At 43.3% G+C, this 20,661-nt stretch overlaps 1 protein-coding gene and 1 pseudogene across 2 annotated transcripts in view; both read left to right on the forward strand.

The window, feature by feature from the left end:
- The first annotated feature begins 1,070 nt into the window (after positions 1–1,070).
- LOC311134808 (SKI family transcriptional corepressor 1 homolog-B-like) lies at positions 1,071–10,094 on the forward strand (annotated as a pseudogene). Its single transcript has 7 exons — positions 1,071–2,894; positions 3,192–3,288; positions 3,371–3,478; positions 3,633–3,703; positions 4,058–4,123; positions 5,737–5,811; positions 9,907–10,094. The product of its transcript is annotated as an SKI family transcriptional corepressor 1 homolog-B-like (transcript).
- A 6,013-nt stretch (positions 10,095–16,107) lies between these two features.
- Positions 16,108–20,661, forward strand: part of LOC311135441 (E3 SUMO-protein ligase PIAS1-like) — a 29,453-nt gene continuing 24,899 nt past the window's right edge. Inside the window, exons 1-2 of the mRNA XM_084169395.1 lie at positions 16,108–16,139; positions 19,942–20,407. Coding sequence (XP_084025521.1) covers positions 16,116–16,139; positions 19,942–20,407 — 490 coding nt within the window. The 5' untranslated portion in view covers positions 16,108–16,115. The remainder of the gene's footprint in view (positions 16,140–19,941; positions 20,408–20,661) is intronic.

The raw sequence follows: 20,661 nt of genomic DNA on the forward strand, positions 1-20,661 counted from the left end.
TAGCTGGTTTGTTGTTGCTGGCACAACGAAGGAGCGTTTGTTTTCCACTGTCCAAAAAGGTAAGCTTCGCTTTAAGAAATGATTAACGTGTTTGATCCGTTTTTCCTTGTCGTGTCATTGAAATTACATTATTTCCTAATGCATTAGGGTACATTCAAAGCCATACATTCTTACTGCATCGGGGTACATTCAGAACCATACATTTAATTTCATGCAACAATCTATTGACGCAATCAGCAATATTAATCTGCATGCTCATTGATGGCGTTAGTTTATAGCCTTTTGTATAATGAGATAGTATCAATTGCATTATATATTTCATGCGGAATTAAAAGTGAATCTTACATGTCACTTCATCGAAAAATAAACGAATATTTTCTTGAAACATCTTAATTATGTCTTTCAGTGACTGTTTTTCTTAACACGTTCAAAGATGTATAAAGCTGAACCTTGGTAATTACAAAGAAAGCTGCTTACAGGTTCTAAACTCCTGGTTAAGCTGCTTGGCACCGCTAAATGTGTATTCTCCTTCTGCTCTGTACCGTGTTAGCCTCTTAGCTGGCCCTGCTAAGCTATTTTCCTCATCTCTGGGCCCTGCTAAGGTATATTCCTAATCTCTGGGCCCTGCTAAAGTCAGCTCTCATCCGGTTTAATGACTGGTGCAGGCAGCTAATAGAGCAATATCCAAGTTAAAATGTTTTCCTGAGAAACCACTAGACTATGGGTAGGGCGGTCTCGCTGACCTGGTTGGGTTTCAACCTTTCACGTGAAATTGTTATTATTTAGCCTATTGCATTTAAGTATATAAGCATTTTTTACTAAACCTATTTATTATTAGTAGGTCTTTTTGATCATTATTATTATTAGGTCTAGTGTCGTTATAAGTCTTATTATTTGCTGTTGTTGTATGCTAATCAATGTTATAACAATGCTGTTTATCTTTTTGAAGCTGGAAAGAGGATAATTATTGTTTAAATTATCATTATAAATTAGCTTTCATTGGTTAAAAAAAAGGGGAAACGATTATCATGATAATAATTGTTTAGTTTTTCTTCTGCAGGTTTCCAGTAATGGAGTTTAATCTTACTCGGCTACCGGCGGGACGGGACTCCAGCTGCTCTCCACCGAGCTCCAAACAGGACCTCCCAACATTCAACCCCAACCTGAAACCCAACCAGGTCAGCGAGACCGCCCTGTATGGAATACCCATAGTCTGCCTGGTGCTAGATGGCCAGGAGAGACTGTGCCTGGCGCAGATCTCCAACACCCTGCTGAAGAACTACAGCTACAACGAGATCCACAACCGGCGCGTGGCTCTGGGCATCACCTGCGTGCAGTGCACCCCGGTCCAGCTGGAGATACTGAGGCGCGCGGGCGCCATGCCCATCTCCTCGAGGCGCTGTGGGATGATCACAAAGCGCGAAGCCGAGAGGCTTTGTAAATCGTTTCTTGGAGCCCACAACCCTCCAAGACTACCGGAGAATTTCGCGTTTGATGTTTCCCACGAGTGCACGTGGGGGAGCCGTGGTAACTTTATACCAGCCAGGTACAACAGCTCCCGAGCCAAGTGCATCAAGTGTTTCTACTGCAATATGTATTTTTCACCAAATAAGTTCATATTTCACTCTCACCGTACATCAGAGTCCAAGTATACCCAGCCAGACGCTGCTAACTTTAACTCCTGGAGGAGACACCTCCAACTGACTGACAAGGGCTCACCGGATGACGTAGCTCATGCGTGGGAGGACGTCAAAGCCATGTTCAACGGGGGCAACCGGAAGAGGACGCTGCCCATGCACAGCCACGGGTCCGAACGTTCCTCTCCGTTAAAACCTCACCAAGAACCTTTCAACCTGCCCCGGAGAGACTCACCGGAGACCCCCCCTGAAATCGTCCGCTGCGAGGACAACCGGGGAGGCATGGGGAGTGTGACGAGCATCACGCGCAGCTATCCCGTTATCCCGGTGCCCAGCAAAAGCTTCGGGATGCTGCAGAACGTGAAGATCCCTCCACCTCTCTTCCCACACCCCTACGGGTTTCCGGCCTTCGGGTTGTGTCAGAAGAAGGAGGCTGTCGGTGTGATGGGGGAGCCAAATAAAGCCCACCTCTCTGGGGTCTTCTCCTGGCCCCGCACCAAGGACAGCGCCTACCACTCTTTCCCCATGTTCTGGCCAACTGCAGACGGCCTCCCCATGCCGTCCTACCCCCACCCCCACCTCCAGCCACAGCGCCAGGCCCAGCCCAAGCAGCCCTCGGCGGTCCTGTGCGCCAGACAGAGTGAGCTGGACGCATCCGAGCAGGGTGACAGAAATAATAACACACCGAAGAACAGCCTGGTGGACAGTGAGCGTTGCTCCAGCACTCAGTCCACCCGGAATGAGGACAACAAGTCCGGGGATGAGGCGAGGTCAATGGACGGTATAATGCCCCTTCTACCCGGGAAGGTTGGCTATGTCTCCGCATTCAGACCCGTCATCAAAGACGCTGAGAGTATAGCCAAACTTTACTGTAACCGGGGGAAGTACAACGGGACTCGAGCTGGGTATCTGTCACCTGATTTCCTGAACGAGAACTCGAGCTACAGGTCCTTGTCCCCAGGCAGCGTGGACAGCGTTGGCGAGCCAGATGTAGACGTGGAGACCAATAAATCACAGGAGGATGAGAAGTCACTTCCGCACTCCATTGAGGACTGCAGGAGCCCCCCTATCCCTGTTCTAAACCTGACGGGCGGCGCAGGTTCACCAAACGGCCTGGAATCCGTCCCAGAGCCGGAGCAGGCCGCTGTGGTCGACTCACAGAGAATGAACCTACCACTACACGTGGTGCTGTCTTCAAATAGAGATAGACAGGGCAAACAGCTGCCGGACAGCAATAAGACCACGTCTTTTGTTGAAGTGAGTGATTGATATGGGCCTGCTCATTATATGAAATGACCATTTACATACTAAGGAATATACTTTTTAGTTGTTATTAATTCATTGATTAATTTAAAAAGTCATCATCCTCTTGCTTTTACGCACACATTGGGCTCATCTTTTATTTTATGCACATGTTTGTTTTGTCTGTGTGAATAGCAGATAATCAAAGACCGTTCAAATACACTATCCAATAGTCGAATGTGTCCCAATGTCAGAGAGTATTATTGAATGCAATTCACCAACAATCCTCATTATCCTGTCCGATTTATCTAGGTGTATTCACCGGACAGGAGTGATATGCAACAAAGGAGAAGTCCATATGCTTTTGGTTCAGCAACGAATTACCAGACAGACAATGTGGAATCGAAAGGTTGGATGTCGTTCTGTTAACATTTTTATAATAAAATACATTTTGTGAAAAAGGAACGAGAATTTATTTGTTGTTTATTCAGATGACAGTGCCAGTAGAGAGGAGCCTTCTTCGACAGTGGAAGAGGTTGAAACCAAGTCTTATAACGGCCAAAACAGTGAGGAGAGCCCGAGAGAAGAACCGAACGAGGGTTAGTTCAAGTGCTACACTTGTCAGTCGCTTATAGCGTATTTGACATTTTCTGTCAGAACTTTTGATATACAAATATTTAAGCCTCTATTTTATAGCCTATTTTTTTAAAAATATTTTGTAATGTTATAAATGTTGTCTCTGTATATATTCAGACGAGGAATCGACGCACGATGTTAGCAGAGTCTCACACAAACTCAGACAGACATAGAAAAACTGGCAAAATGTAAGACCATTAAATAACAATTATAATTTGTATTAATATTATTATTAATAATACATGTTGGTCTATTTTGTTTAACTAAGTTAATGTTTATTATATCCTTTCTTTAATAATTGGAATGATCCCTAAATTATCCCTAAATGAACCCTAAATGATCCCTACAGAATATAATAGAAATAGAACAGCTTTCACCCCAGGCCTTTTACCAATCGCTTAACATGAATCGTTAAACATAAATGAGCCTATATAATTTAACCGACACCATTCAGCCTATACCGTTTAGCCTAAACCCCGAAGCAATTTTCAACCCGTATTGATTTTCTATTTTTAACACATTTGTTCGTTCCTTTTCTACAGACGAATTGCAGAAACAACTCGTGGAGCTAAGGAAGAAACTGGAACGAGAATTCCAACATTTAAAAGGTATAATTCAGTAGGCAGGTTTCCATTGACCCAGGATTATTCCACGCTGGCTGGCTGGACAAAAGCAATGTCGCAAAAAAAAATATCATTGTGACACGTGTAATGGAAACGGCAGATATAGGAGACATTTTCTAAAGATCAACAACATTTTTATCTGTTCGACGGTGTATTTCTCTTTTGTCGAACTAACTTTTCTGCGACAAATGATGATGGAAACGGTGTTTTTAGGATAAATGATGATGGAAACGGTGTTTTTAGGATAAATGATGATGGAAACGGTGGTTTTAGGATAAATGATGATGGAAACGGTGTTTTTAGGATAAATGATGATGGAAACGGTGTTTTTAGGATAAATGATGATGGAAACGGTGTTTTTAGGATAAATGATGATGGAAACGGTGTTTTTAGGATAAATGATGATGGAAACGGTGTTTTTAGGATAAATGATGATGGAAACGGTGTTTTTAGGATAAATGATGATGGAAACGGTGTTTTTAGGATAAATGATGATGGAAACGGTGTTTTTAGGATAAATGATGATGGAAACGGTGTTTTTAGGATAAATGATGATTGCGGAATACTTCTGAAGGTACGCGGGGCACGTGATGTCATCACGTAACTATAAGCTCCGCTCCACGTTTCATTGTAAATGCCTAGTTTACTGCTTGCAAATATTCTTTTTTTTTTTCAAGTTATAAAAATAATGTTTCTTTGCAGGACAGGGATTATCCTGAGTTTCAAGAATGCCAGAATTGCTTCGCCTTGCTTTTCTGGTTGGCTGGCAAGTTTCACCATCCAATTATTTCAGATCTACAGCAGTGCCAGCGTCACCATGGCATCGACTAGCCTAGGCAGCCCACCGTGCCTAGGCAGCCCACCGTGCCTGGGCAGCCCACCGTGCCTGGGCAGCCCACCGTGCCTAGGCAGCCCACCGTGCCTGGGCAGCCCACCGTGCCTAGGCAGCCCACCGTGCCTGGGCTCCAGATCCGTGGCGATACGTTAGACACATGACCATTATTAGAATGTGGCAAATATTAGAACACCTGAAAAAAACAAAAAATAAAAAACACTGGACAAGTTCATGGAAACAAAGCTATTGTTCATCTGATCAAATTTCACAGTGTAATAGTTTTTGATTCCAACGGGTTAGAGTATATTTTTTTATGAGTGTTTCTCTTCATGTCATGCTTGTCATGATCAGCATCTTGAACGCTGAACAAAAACAAGTCGATTAGGTTTTGCACTACGTTTTATTTGACAATGTCGTGTTCACGTGCTAGTCGGATCTAGGAAACTCTGAAATGTCGACTTGCTAACTGGTTGTAGTTATATACGTGCCGTGTTCAACCAGTTAGCAAGTCGGACATTTCTGGGTTTCCTTGTTCCGAGTAGTATGTGAACGCGGGATTAGTGCATGCTAGTTTTGTAGTGCATGGTTCGATTGTCATTTATGTTTCTATCAAACGCATATGGCTATTTGTTGCACCTGCAATTGTAATTTAGGAAGCTAGATTCCATTTTGCCCCGGTAGGATGACATGTTAAAAGAATAGCCGAGTAGGCTAGTTTATAGGCCATACTAAAGATGACTACGCTATTCTAATTGCTCCCCAGATAATGTCCATGATCAGATGAAAAGGGAGCTGTCCTACAGAGAGGAGATGTTTCAGCAGCTTCATATTGTCAGAGGTGAGAACGTACCGACCATTCAGACTGAGGCATACTGGTATAAAAGACAATACTAGGTTGTATTGTCAATCTTGTTTTGTATTTAACGCCACTTTAAATGTGTACATGACACTGCAACAAAATTTCCCCATGGGGACAATAAAGTAAGTAAGTAAGTAAGTAAGTAGCTGCTTACAATTTCGTTAATAAAGTGGGACCATTAAACAGCACCAACAAGTGTTGATGTAAAAAGGGCTATATGAATACATTTAATTGGTTGATTGATCAAATGCAATTGTTTGCTAAATAAATACATTGATGAATAGTCTATGCTCTAAATGTATCTTGATAAGCTCATTACATATGGTGGAGATGTATACAGGCCTAAATGTAGATTTACATCTCTAAATGAGTGACGTAAATCAGGGGTTCTCCAACCTCTTCCCGTGAACCCCCAGCCATGTAAATCAGGGGTTCTCCAACCTCTTCTCGTGGACCCCCAGCCATGTAAATCAGGGGTTCTCTAACCTCTTCTCGGGAACCCCCAGCCATGTAAATCAGGGGTTCTCCAACCTCTTCTCGTGAACCCCCAGCCATGTAAATCAGGGGTTCTCCAACCTCTTCTCGTGAACCCCCAGCCATACAAAGCATTTAATCTATTCCACAGCTAGCATACCTGATTCACCTTGTCAACTAATCATCGAGCCCTTGACTAGGTGAATCCGGTGAGCTTAGTTCAGGGCTACAGCAACATGGTGAACTGTCCCCAAAGTTTGAAAGCCACTGATGTAAATCCTAGTCTGCTCCTCATATGGAGCAGGCTCCCCCGAGTGGCGCAGTGGTCTAAGGCGCTGCATCGCAGTGCTAGCTGTGCCACTAGAGATCCTGGTTCGAATCCAGGCTCTGTCGTAGCCGGCCGCGACCGGGAGACCCCATGGGGCGGCGCACAATTGGCCCAGCGTCGTCCAGGGTAGGGGAGGGAATGGCCGGCAGGGATGTAGCTCAGTTGGTAGAGCATGGCATTTGCAACGCCAGGGTTGTGGGTTCGATTCCAGTATAAAAAATAAAAATGTATGCACTCACTAACTGTAAGTCGCTCTGGATAAGAGCGTCTGCTAAATGACTAAAAATGTAAAAATGTAAAAAATATAATCATCTGGCCGTTACATATAGACACATTATGCAGCGAGCTGGAGAAAGAGGAAAAGGCTTGCATATGCTATTCAACACAAGTTGAAAGGTAACTGATATGAAGCCTGTAGGAATATGCTGATAAATAAATATACAGTGCATTCGGAAAGTATTCAGACCCCTTGACTTTTTCCACATGTTGTTAATTTACGGCCTTATTCTAAAATGGATTATATTAAATGTGTTCCTCATCAATCTACACACAATACCCCATAATGACAAAGCGAAAACAGGTTTTTAGAAATTTTAGCAAATGTATTAAAAATAAAAAACAGAAATACCTTATTTACATACAGTACCAGTCAAAGGTTTTAGAACACCTACTCATTCCAGGGTTTTTCTTTATTTTTTTACAATTTTTTACATTGTAAAATAATAGTGAAGACATCAAAACTATGAAATAACACATATGGAATCATGTAGTAACTAAAAAAGTGTTAAACAAATCTAAATTTATTTTATATTTGAGATTCTTCAAATAGCCACCCTTTGCCTTGATGACAGCTTTGCACACTCTTGGCATTCTCTCAACCAGCTTCACCTGGAATGTTTTTCCAACAGTCTTGAAGGAGTTCCCACATATGCTGAGCACTTGTTGGCTGCTTTCCCTTCACTCTGCCGTCCGTCTCATCCGAAGGCATAAACAGTCTGTCAAGTGTTATTACAGTTTAGATCGTGGCCTTGATTCAATTGACCCACAACTGCCTTTGTAACTACTTTTGAATTCAAATAGGTTTGTCAAGTTACATTTACTGAGAAAAAAGAGAATAAACTTACAGTCATGGCCAAAATTGTTGGCACCCCTGAAATTTTTCCAGAAAATGAAGTATTTCTCACAGAAAAGTATTGAAATTACACATGTTTTGCTATGCACATGTTTATTTCCTTTGTGTGTATTGGAATAACACAAAAAAAAACAGGAAAAAAGCAAATTTGACATAATTTCACACAAAACTAAAAAAATGGGCCGGACAAAGTTATTGGCACCCTTTCAAAATTGTGGATAAATAAGTTTGTTCCAAGCATGTGATGCTCCTTTAAACTCACCTGGGGCAAGTAACAGGTGTGGGCAATCTAAAAATCACACCTGAAAGCAGATAAAAAGGAGAGAAGTTGACTCAGTCTTTGCATTGTGTTTCTGTGTGTGCCACACTAAGCATGGAGAACAGAAAGAGGAAAAGAGAACTGTCTGAGGACTTGAGAACCAAAATTGTGGAAAAATATCAACAATCTCAAGGTTACAAGTCCATCTCCAGAGATCTAGATGTTCCTTTGTCCACAGTGCGCAACATGATCAAGAAGTTTGCAACCCATGGCACTGTAGCTAATCTCCCTGGACGTGGACGGAAGAGAAAAATTGATGAAAGGTTGCAACGCAGGATAGTCCGGATGGTGGATAAGCAGCCCCAAACAAGTTCCAAAGAAATTCAAGCTGTCCTGCAGGCTCAGGGTGCATCAGTGTCAGCGCGAACTATACGTCGAAATTTGAATGAAATGAAACGCTATGGCAGGAGACCCAGGAGGACCCCACTGCTGACACAGAGACATAAAAAAGCAAGACTACAGTTTGCCAAAATGTACATGAGTAAGCCAAATTCCTTCTGGGAGAACGTCTTATGGACAGATGAGACCAAGATAGAGCTTTTTGGTAAAGCACATCGTTCTACTGTTTACCGAAAATGTAATGAAGCCTTCAAAGAAAAGAACACAGTACCTACAGTCAAATATGGTGGAGGTTCAAAGATGTTTTGGGGTTGTTTTGCTGCCTCTGGCACTGGGTGCCTTGACTGTGTGCAAGGCATCATGAAATCTGAGGATTACCAAAGGATTTTGGGTCGCAATGTAGGGCCCAGTGTCAGAAAGCTGGGTTTGCGTCCGAGATCATGGGTCTTCCAGCAGGACAATGACCCCAAACATACTTCAAAAAGCACCCAGAAATGGATGGCAACAAAGCGCTGGAGAGTTCTGAAGTGGCCAGCAATGAGTCCAGATCTTAATCCCATTGAACACCTGTGGAGAGATCTTAAAATTGCTGTTGGGAAAAGGCACCCATCCAATATGAGAGACCTGGAGCAGTTTGCAAAAGAAGAGTGGTCCAAAATTCCGGGTGAGAGGTGTAAGAAGCTTATTGATGGTTATAGGAAGCGACTGATTTCAGTTATTTTTTCCAAAGGGTGTGCAACTAAATATTAAGTTAAGGGTGCCAATCATTTTGTCCGGCCCATTTTTTGAGTTTTGTGTGAAATTATGTCAAATTTGCTTTTTTCCTGTTTTTTTTGTGTTATTCCAATACACACAAAGGAAATAAACATGTGCATAGCAAAACATGTGTAATTTCAATACTTTTCTGTGAGAAATACTTCATTTTCTGGAAAAATTTCAGGGGTGCCAACAATTTTGGCCATGACTGTATATGCATTTTGAAAACACATCAACAGAAAGTAATTGTGTATTGTGAGGAGCACACACACACACACACACACACACACACACACACACACACACACACACACACACACACACACACACACACACACACACACACACACACACACACACACACACACACACACCACACACACACACACACACACACACACACACAACACACACACACAAACACACAACACACACACACACACACACACACACACACACAACACACACACACACACACACACACACACACACACACACACACACACACACACACACACAACACACACACACACACACACACACACACACACACACACACACACACACACACACACACACACACACACACACACACACACAACACACACACAACACACACACACACACACACAACACACACAACACACACACACACAACACACACACCCAGTGCATATGTTTCTTCATCTAGTGGATCTATATAGTTCTTATTCCCTTTCTTCCCAGAAGCTCCCGACGCGCGACACCATTTCTCCTGTAAGATGCTGACTCCTCGTCACTACACTGGAACCTGCTCTTCTACCACCCTAGTCCCTTCCCACAGTCCGCCGTGGAGCCCCATCAGTCTGGAAAGCAAGACTACTACCACCCTGAAGACTAGGCCTACAGTGACCCAAACACAAGGCCGGATCTGAGTTAGGGTAGACAATTTAACACGAGAGAGACCGGATCTGAGTTAGGGTAGACAATTTAACACGAGAGAGACCGGATCTGAGTTAGGGTAAACAATTTAACACGAGAGAGACCGGATCTGAGTTAGGGTAGACAATTTAACACGAGAGAGACCGGATCTGAGTTAGGGTAGACAATTTAACACGAGAGAGACCGGATCTGAGTTAGGGTAAACAATTTAACACGAGAGAGACCGGATCTGAGTTAGGGTAGACAATTTAACACGAGAGAGACCGGATCTGAGTTAGGGTAAACTATTTCCAGTAACTTTCCAAAAAGTCCCAGTTTTTTCCAGAAATCCTGGTTGGAAGATTCATAGAATCAGAGAGGAATAAGCAGGAAACCCAGAATTCTCCAACCAGGATTTCTGGAAAACCTGGTAATTTTGGAAAAGTTAACATACTTTTGCAAACCTTGTCTGAGAAATGATATATGATCAGTTTTGCATTTTAGAATAGATAATATGATATGGACATGGAGGACCTGATCGTCGGTCAGCACTGCTACTCTGAGGGGCTTTATGAATCCGGCCCTGGCCTCTATCAAATGACCACATCATTGTACCAGAGCAATGCTTTGGCGTGAAGGAAACCTATAGCCGCCGTTAGCCACTGCATAAAATAAACCTATAGCCGCCGTTAGCCACTGCATAAAATAAACCTATAGCCGCCGTTAGCCACTGCATAAAATAAACCTATAGCCGCCGTTAGCCACTGCATAAAATAAACCTATAGCCGCCGTTAGCCACTGCATAAAATAAACCTATAGCCGCCGTTAGCCACTGCATTAATGTACTTAACTGTAACATGTGAGAAAGTGTGTCTTCAGACTCAGTGTATAATTTATATAAAGTTATAAAGTACCACATGAAAAATACATGATATGTTTAATTGAAAATATGATCATAACTTTTATAAATCATTAATATATATATTTGGTGGCAAAGGGCAATTAATAATATGTATCCTGTGATAGTTTTGTTACTTGAATGTGGCTATTTACAGTCAGGTCCATAAATATTTGGACATTTACCAAGTTAGTATTATTGTAGCTGTCTACCACAGCATATTGTAGTTGAAATTAAATAATTAATATGAGCTGAAATTGCAGACTTTCAGCTTTAATTTGAGAGTATTTACATCCAAATCGGTTGAACGGTGTAGGAATTACAGCACTTTTCATATGTGGTCCCCCCATTTTTAAGGGACCAAAAGTAATTGGACAACTGGCTGCTCAGCTGTTCCATGACCAGGTGTGTGATTGGCTGCTCAGCTGTTCCATGACCAGGTGTGTGATTGGCTGCTCAGCTGTTCCATGGCCAGGTGTGTGATTGGCTGCTCAGCTGTTCCATGACCAGGTGTGTGATTGGCTGCTCAGCTGTTCCATGACCAGGTGTGTGTTATTCCCTCATTAGATAATTTACAAGGAAGCAGATAAAAGGTCTAGAGTTGATTTCAAGTGTGGCATTTGCATTTGGAATCTGTTGCTGTTAACCCTCGATATGAAGTCCAAATAGCTGTCACTGCATGCCATCATTAGGCTGAAAAATCAAAACAAACCCATTAGAGAGATAGCAAAAACATTAGGTGTGGCCAAATCAACTATTTGGTACATTCTTAAAAAGAAAGAACACACTGGTGAGCTCAGGAACACCAAAAGGCCCGGAAGACCACAGAAAACCACAAGATGTAAACCATTGGTAAGCCTCAAAAACAGGAAGACCAGATTAGAGTTTGCCAAAAAACATCTTAAAAAGCCTGTACAGTTCTGGAACATCCTATGGACAGATGAGACAAATATCAACTTGTACCAGAATGATGGGAAGAGAAGAGTATGGAGAAGGGAAGGAACTGCTCATGATCCGAAGCATACCACCTCATCTGTGAAGCATGGTGGAGGTAGTGTTATGGCGTGGGCCTGTATGGCTGCCAATGGAACTGGTTCCCTTGTATTTATTGATGATGTGACTGCTGTCAAAAGCAGCTAAATTAATTCTGAAGTGTTTATTTATTATCTGCTCGGATTCAGCCAAATGCTTCAAAACTCTTTGGACGGCGCTTCACAGTGCAGATGGACAATGACCCGAAGCATACTGCGAAAGCAACCCAATACTTTTTTAAGGCAAAGAAGTGGAATGTTCTGAAATGGCCAAGTCAATCACCTGATCTGAATCCAATTGAGCATGCATTTCACTTGCTGAAGGCAAAACTCCCCAAGGACAAGCAGGAACTGAAGACAGCTGCAGTAAAGGCCTGGCAGAACATCACCAGGGAAGAAACCCAGCGTCAGGTGATGCCTGTGGGTTCCAGACATCAGGCAGTCATTGACTGCAAAGGATATGCAACCAAGTATTAAAACTCACAATGTAATTTATGATTATGTTAGTTTGTCCAATTACTTTTGAGCCTCTAAAATTGTGGGGCTATGTATAAAAATTGTTTTATTTCCGACACGGTTCAGACAATAATTTTGACAAAACCCTTAAATTAAAGATGAAAGTCTACACTTAAAGCACATCTTGATTGTTTCCTTTCAAAACCATTGTGGAGGCCTACAGAGCCAAAAGGATGCAAATTGTGTCACTGTCCAAATACTTATGGACCTGACAATAAGTGGTATTATTTTAATGTACTGTAAGTAGTTTACGTTTGATTTCATTTCTCAATGTTGTTAACTAACTACCACTGCTTGCTCTCTGCTAATCTGCAACTTTGTATATGTAATTCACTTTAAAGTAGCACCCTAAATGATATATATGTGTATTAAAATCTGTGGTTTGGGATTCATTTGTTGCTATTTTTGTAGAACAATAACATCGCACAACATCATAGACATAGCCTAATGGTGATATTTACTCTAATGCACTGGTACTAGTGGGTCTATAGCTTGTCACAGTAGGGCAGTGGTGGTTATAGCGTGTCATAGTGGTGGTTATAGCGTGTCATAGTGGTGACAGACTGGTAATAGTGGTGGTTATAGCGTGTCATAGTGGTGACAGACTGGTAATAGTGGTGGTTATAGCGTGTCATAGTGGTGACAGACTGGTAATAGTGGTGGTTATAGCGTGTCATAGTGGTGACAGACTGGTAATAGTGGTGGTTATAGCGTGTCATAGTGGTGACAGACTGGTAATAGTGGTGGTTATAGCGTGTCATAGTGGTGACAGACTGGTAATAGTGGTGGTTATAGCGTGTCATAGTGGTGACAGACTGGTAATAGTGGTCGTTATAGCGTGTCATAGTGGTGACAGACAGACTGGTAATAGTGGTGGTTATAGCGTGTCATAGTGGTGACAGACTGGTAATAGTGGTGGTTATAGCGTGTCATAGTGGTGACAGACTGGTAATAGTGGTGGTTATAGCGTGTCATAGTGGTGACAGACTGGTAATAGTGGTGGTTATAGCGTGTCATAGTGGTGACAGACAGACTGGTAATAGTGTGGTTATAGTGTGTCATAGTGGTGACAGACTGGTAATAGTGGTGGTTATAGTGTGTCATAGTGGTGACAGACAGACTGGTAATAGTGGTGGTTATAGTGTGTCATAGTGGTGACAGACTGGTAATAGTGGTGGTTATAGCGTGTCATAGTGGTGACAGACAGACTGGTAATAGTGGTGGTTATAGTGTGTCATAGTGGTGACAGACTGGTAATAGTGGTGGTTATAGCGTGTCATAGTGGTGACAGACAGACTGGTAATAGTGGTGGTTATAGCGTGTCATAGTGGTGACAGACTGGTAATAGTGGTGGTTATAGCGTGTCATAGTGGTGACAGACAGACTGGTAATAGTGGTGGTTATAGTGTGTCATAGTGGTGACAGACTGGTAATAGTGGTGGTTATAGCGTGTCATAGTGGTGACAGACTGGTAATAGTGGTGGTTATAGCGTGTCATAGTGGTGACAGACAGACTGGTAATAGTGGTGGTTATAGCGTGTCATAGTGGTGACAGACTGGTAATAGTGGTGGTTATAGTGTGTCATAGTGGTGACAGACAGACTGGTAATAGTGGTGACAGACTGGTAATAGTGGTGGTTATAGCGTGTCATAGTGGTGACAGACTGGTAATAGTGGTGGTTATAGCGTGTCATAGTGGTGACAGACTGGTAATAGTGGTGGTTATAGCGTGTCATAGTGGTGACAGACTGGTAATAGTGGTGGTTATAGCGTGTCATAGTGGTGACAGACTGGTAATAGTGGTGGTTATAGCGTGTCATAGTGGTGACAGACTGGTAATAGTGGTGGTTATAGTGTGTCATAGTGGTGACAGACTGGTAATAGTGGTGGTTATAGCGTGTCATAGTGGTGACAGACTGGTAATAGTGGTGGTTATAGCGTGTCATAGTGGTGACAGACAGACTGGTAATAGTGGTGGTTATAGCGTGTCATAGTGGTGACAGACTGGTAATAGTGGTGGTTATAGCGTGTCATAGTGGTGACAGACTGGTAATAGTGGTGGTTATAGCGTGTCATAGTGGTGACAGACTGGTAATAGTGGTGGTTATAGCGTGTCATAGTGGTGACAGACTGGTAATAGTGGTGGTTATAGCGTGTCATAGTGGTGACAGACAGACTGGTAATAGTGGTGGTTATAGCGTGTCATAGTGGTGACAGACTGGTAATAGTGGTGGTTATAGCGTGTCATAGTGGTGACAGACTGGTAATAGTGGTGGTTATAGCGTGTCATAGTGGTGACAGACTGGTAATAGTGGTGGTTATAGCGTGTCATAGTGGTGACAGACTGGTAATAGTGGTGGTTATAGCGTGTCATAGTGGTGACAGACTGGTAATAGTGGTGGTTATAGCGTGTCATAGTGGTGACAGACTGGTAATAGTGGTGGTTATAGCGTGTCATAGTGGTGACAGACTGGTAATAGTGGTGGTTATAGCGTGTCATAGTGGTGACAGACTGGTAATAGTGGTGGTTATAGCGTGTCATAGTGGTGACAGACTGGTAATAGTGGTGGTTATAGCGTGTCATAGTGGTGACAGACTGGTAATAGTGGTGGTTATAGCTTGTCATAGTGGTGACAGACTGGTAATAGTGGTGGTTATAGCTTGTCATAGTGGTGACAGACAGACTGGTAATAGTGGTGGTTATAGCGTGTCATAGTGGTGACAGACTGGTAATAGTGGTGGTTATAACGTGTCATAGTGGTGACTGACTGGTAATAGTGGTGGTTATAGCGTGTCATAGTGGTGACAGACTGGTAATAGTGGTGGTTATAGCTAGTCATAGTGGTGACAGAGCGGGAGTAAAGTAAGGCTTGTAGAAACGTAAGACTTTTCTCTGTTCTCCATCATGCAGAATCAGACCAATAATGCATCCCAAATGGCACCATATTATTCCCTATATAGTGCACTATTTTTGACCCGAGCCCTATGAGCCCTGGTCAAAAGAAGTGCACTATATAGGGAATAGAGTACACTATATAGGGAATATGGTGCTATTTGGGACACACTCCATGCCTGAATGAAGCTATTGCTATAATGCATATCCTCTCAGATCTACATGAGTACCTATAGGACGTAGTGGGCAGGGGTTGATTTGGAGTTCAGAACAAGAAGATACTGAACTTTGGTAGCCTGGGGATACCTGTCTCTACTAGCTCTTTAAGAACACAATAAAGACAGTACACCATGATGATGCAAAATAAAACTGTCATCCCTCAAGACCTGGTGAATTATTGTCATATCAATGTTATAACACAGTTCCAGGATAGCCTATTTTATCCTCAAATTTGTAGCCTAATGCATTTCTCCATCATTTGAAATTAAGTAGCAAATACTTAATAATGGTTGTAAGGGATGTATTTATATATATAAAGTCTATGGATTTATGTAGTGGGAGATTTCCATCTCCTGGTCAATTGTGAGAGCAATTGAAATTGTAGAGTCAAGGTATCAAAACAACTATTGAGATTGACTCCGCGGACTAGTCTGCCTCCTTGTCTCCTCGCTATCACGCCTGCGCTCAGAGTTACAAGATGGCGGAGAGTGCGGAACTGAAGGTAAAGCGTAGGCCGAAATTACATTTGACAAAAAAAGGCTGTATTTTGCATTTAAGTCATCCCCGTGGGTTACATGGAGTTGGAATTTTCTTTATTTGAGGATTTACTTTATTTGTTATAGGGTATGTTTTTAATTTTTGTAGAAAACTCTGTGGAAGTCGTAGGTAGCATTGTTATTGTTAGATAGCTACGATGATGAGTCTTGCCTGCCTCGCAGCTTGATGCTAGCGAATTACAGTTGTAAGCTAGCTAGCTAACTAGATGTGTGCTTAGTTTACCAGTTTCGCCAGTTAATAGTTCATATAAATGTGTAATACGTTGCCAGAACCTTGTTATACCAGCCAGAACCGCCTATTATTTTCCCGCCAGTCAACATATTCCAGCCAAAGAGCCTTTGCTCGGCCCCAATGTAATGTTAGCTAATAAGCTAGCTAGCTACCTAGCATTGGTCCAGGCCGGGAGAATCGGCCTGGACCAGACGGCAGATGTGTAGCTAGCTGATAACTTCCAGTTGAAAGTGTCGACTTTTCCCCCACGATTAGCAGTTAGATAATCAGCTGATTTAGAATAACGAATTACGAGAGTGACGTCAAATATGATCACTACAGGTGGGTGGTGTCAAAAAGTGACTAGCTAGCTAACTAGAGTAACGTTAGCTACCACGGTTAGCCATAGCTAGCCAACGAGCTATTTTAGCCAAAACATTTAGCTAGTAAACTGTTTTTCAGAATGTGCCCATTCGAATTCGACGTTTGCTTTTTAGCTGAAGTCTAGGTTGAAGATGGCAAGGGTATCAGGTAACTTCCAACGTCAAACCTTACATTACTGACACTAATAGAAACTCTCTGAGCCTCTGTCCCGAGGCCGCTTATCAACCTGTTACTTTAATTGTGTGAAATATAAATTACGGAGTGACAACAAAGACAGAACTAGTAGGCTAGTCTTGTGTGATCAGAAGCACCCTCCGTGCTTTTGCCTGTACAGTGAAACCAAATAGCCCAAATGCGTCTGTAAACACACCTGTAATGATTTGGTGTTTGTGAGTGATGACAGTTACCACCAACCTATTTTAATGTAACCCTATAACGAAACTGAAACGAGTAGTTGTGAGCCAAGGAGATATGCCTTGATATTTAATGCGATGTAAGGTACCGTTCTAGGATGTCTGAAGGCTGAGGGAAAAAACGATTGCATGTCTCTGTTGATGATGTATAATTATTAGGTGATGTTAGTTTTTGGGGTTGGCTACCTATCCCCCATGCTTCCCTGTAATCTCACCCATCTGGAGTTCGTCAGGGGCTGTGTGGAGAATCTGATCTCTTTTTGAAGCTTCCTCACAGAATTTTCTACAAAAATGAAATGGTAGAGATATTATTTCCCTCCCCCTTTACCGCAGAGTCAGATCTTCTCTCCTTTCTAAAGATGGATACACCATTTAATTCACTTTGAAAAATACAAATGTTTTAGGCAAACAAGCTTTTTCCTCTCTTTTGGTGACTGTTAATGCTGAATGGGTGTCCACTGTCCCGCATGAGTAGCCTACTAAGTAGACAGTTTAGCTAAGACCTCCACTGTAGGCTAAAGCTGCTGATACGGCCATTTATTCACTTTGTAGGCTACCACAGCACTTCTCTTTCCATGTCTTTCACTTCCAAGCCATGTCACCCACCATCTCAGATTGTTCTGAAATTGTTTCTGTAGTTAGAAACATAATATTAGCATTCCAGAAACATTATTTTGTTGAAATATAATTTGATCTCTGAGAAATTAAGCTAATTGATTGCACCCAAATTGGCCATTTTAATTTATAGGATTCATATAATCTTCAAAAAATATAGTACTTAACATCTGATTTTGACCATAATTCTTCCTAACAATGAGTAAGACATGAGGAATCCAATAAAATGATCAATAGCCACCCACAGACCCCCACCCCAACAACCAGTATACAGCAGATCAATAGCCACCCACAGACCCCCACCCCAACAACCAGTATACAGCAGATCAATAGCCACCCACAGACCCCCACCCCAACAACCAGTATACAGCAGATCAATAGCCACCCACAGACCCCCACCCCAACAACCAGTATACAGCAGATCAATAGCCACCCACAGACCCCCACCCCAACAACCAGTATACAGCAGATCAATAGCCACCCACAGACCCCCACCCCAACAACCAGTATACAGCAGATCAATAGCCACCCACAGACCCCCACCCCAACAACCAGTATACAGCAGATCAATAGCCACCCACAGACCCCCACCCCAACAACCAGTATACAGCAGATCAATAGCCACCCACAGACCCCCACCCCAACAACTCTATGCCTGACAAGTAGTATAGAACTCCTGCTTGGAGTATTGCTTCTTCATCCTTTATTCCCTGTGAGTCTGGTGATGGTTTTCTTCCCCTGTTCAGAGACATTAGCCATTGAAGTTGCTTTCATTCTTTACCATAAATGAGTGTGAAAGTACCACGTTTTGCCCACTAGATGCCGCTGTTCCTGCTACTGTCATAACCACACCCTTTTATCAATTTTTGATGGTCTCTTGTGTGGATCACAACATTTTCTTTGCAACTTTGGGTAGAAAACCAATAGCTTTTGCTCATGATGAAAATAAATTGTGTGGTCAAGCGGATGGTAAGTACTATATTTATTGAAGATTATCCTGTAAATTAAAATGGCCAATTTGAGTGCAATCATTTAGCTTAATTTCTCAGAGATCAAATTATATTTCAACAAAAGAATGTCTCAGGAATGCTAATCTTATCTGTTTTTAACTACAGAAACGATTTCAGAACAATCTGAGATGGTGGGTGTCAATCTGCTTTCTTGTGCTTTTTGAGGTGGAATGACTGCTGTTTTGTCAAGTGAAGGCTATGTTCTGGTTGTAATTTGTGTAGAGGAGAGACCCATGTCCTCCGATCACCTCAGAATAAATCTATCGATAAAGCATCTTAGAGTAGGAGTCCTGATCTAGGATCAGTTTTGCCTTTTCGAATCATAATGATTAAAATTATACAGACAGGTGGGACCTGATCCTAGATCACCACTCCTACTCTGAGACGCTTTATGAGTACGGGCCCTGGTCTCTGTCTGGCCTGCTCTGGAGTCTGGCCTGCTCTGGAGTCTGGCCTGCTCTGGAGTCTGGCCTGCTCTGGAGTCTGGCCTGCTCTGGAGTCTGGCCTGTTCTGGAGTCTGGCCTGCTCTGGAGTCTGGCCTGCTCTGGAGTCTGGCCTGTTCTGGAGTCTGGCCTGCTCTGGAGTCTGGCCTGCTCTGGAGTCTGGATTCTGGCCTACTCTGGATTCTGGCCTACTCTGGAGTCTGGCTTACTCTGGTCTCTGGAGTCTGGTCTGGGGTCTGGCCTACTGTGGCGTGGCCTACTCTGGTCTCTGGAGTCTGGCCTGCTCTGGAGTCTGGAGTCTGGCCTACTCTGGTCTCTGGAGAGAAGTCTGGCCTGCATCCTTCTTCACAAGCTGTCTCTGCTACTCTGTGTCTTGTTAAATTAAGTCCCATATCCCTTCAGTGTTCTGATGTAGTTCTCTCATGAAGCCTGCTTGCCCTGAGACGTCTAGAGCAAGTAGCCTGCCAGCCTAGCTGTCGGTGGTAAAATAAACACACTTGGCCATCACAACATAATTGACTGTTTCATAAGTTGTAAAATACCGGTTGATTGTCCGTTTACTCACACAAGTTGTGTTCCCCAAAATGTAGCTTTGCAGTGAGACAAAGCCGGAGTTTAATGGCAGCATGTTGCTCTGTAATAATACTGATGCTCCTTTTCCTCTTCCAAAGCAAATGGTGATGAGCCTTCGTGTTTCAGAGCTACAAGTGTTACTAGGCTACGCAGGACGCAACAAGCACGGCCGCAAACACGAACTGCTGACCAAAGCCCTACACCTCCTCAAGGCCGGCTGCAGCCCCGCTATCCAGATGAAGGTGAAGGAGCTCTACAGACGCCGCTTCCCCACCAAGATGGTGTCTCCGGTGGACCTGGCCCTGCCCAGTGTCCACTCCACCCTGCCTGGAGGCCTCACCTCGCTGGGGTTTGACAGCCACGGGTCCCCCTCGCCCCTCTCCCTGCTGGGGCCCAAACACGAGCTGGGCCTGCCCCACCTTCCCTCCTCCCTGCACCCCGTACACTCTGACGTCAAGCTGCAGAGACTTACCTCCACCCTGCACCCCGTACACCCTGACGTCAAGCTGCAGAGACTTCCCTTTTACGACATGCTGGATGAGCTCATCAAACCCACCAGCCTGGGTGAGTAGTCTGGTCCATGGATGTCTGTCTGTTAGTTAGGCCATCACAGGGTTGGCTTCTCATGGATGTCTGTCTGTTAGTTAGGCCATCACAGGGTTGGCTTCTCATGGATGTCTGTCTGTTAGTTAGGCCATCACAGGGTTGGCTTCTCATGGATGTCTGTCTGTTAGTTAGGCCATCACAGGGTTGGCTTCTCATGGATGTCTGTCTGTTAGTTAGGCCATCACAGGGTTGGCTTCTCATGGATGTCTGTC

Source organism: Coregonus lavaretus, assembly GCF_964263955.1.
Source record: "Coregonus lavaretus genome assembly, chromosome: 9".
Classification (NCBI taxonomy): Eukaryota; Metazoa; Chordata; class Actinopteri; order Salmoniformes; family Salmonidae; genus Coregonus; species Coregonus lavaretus.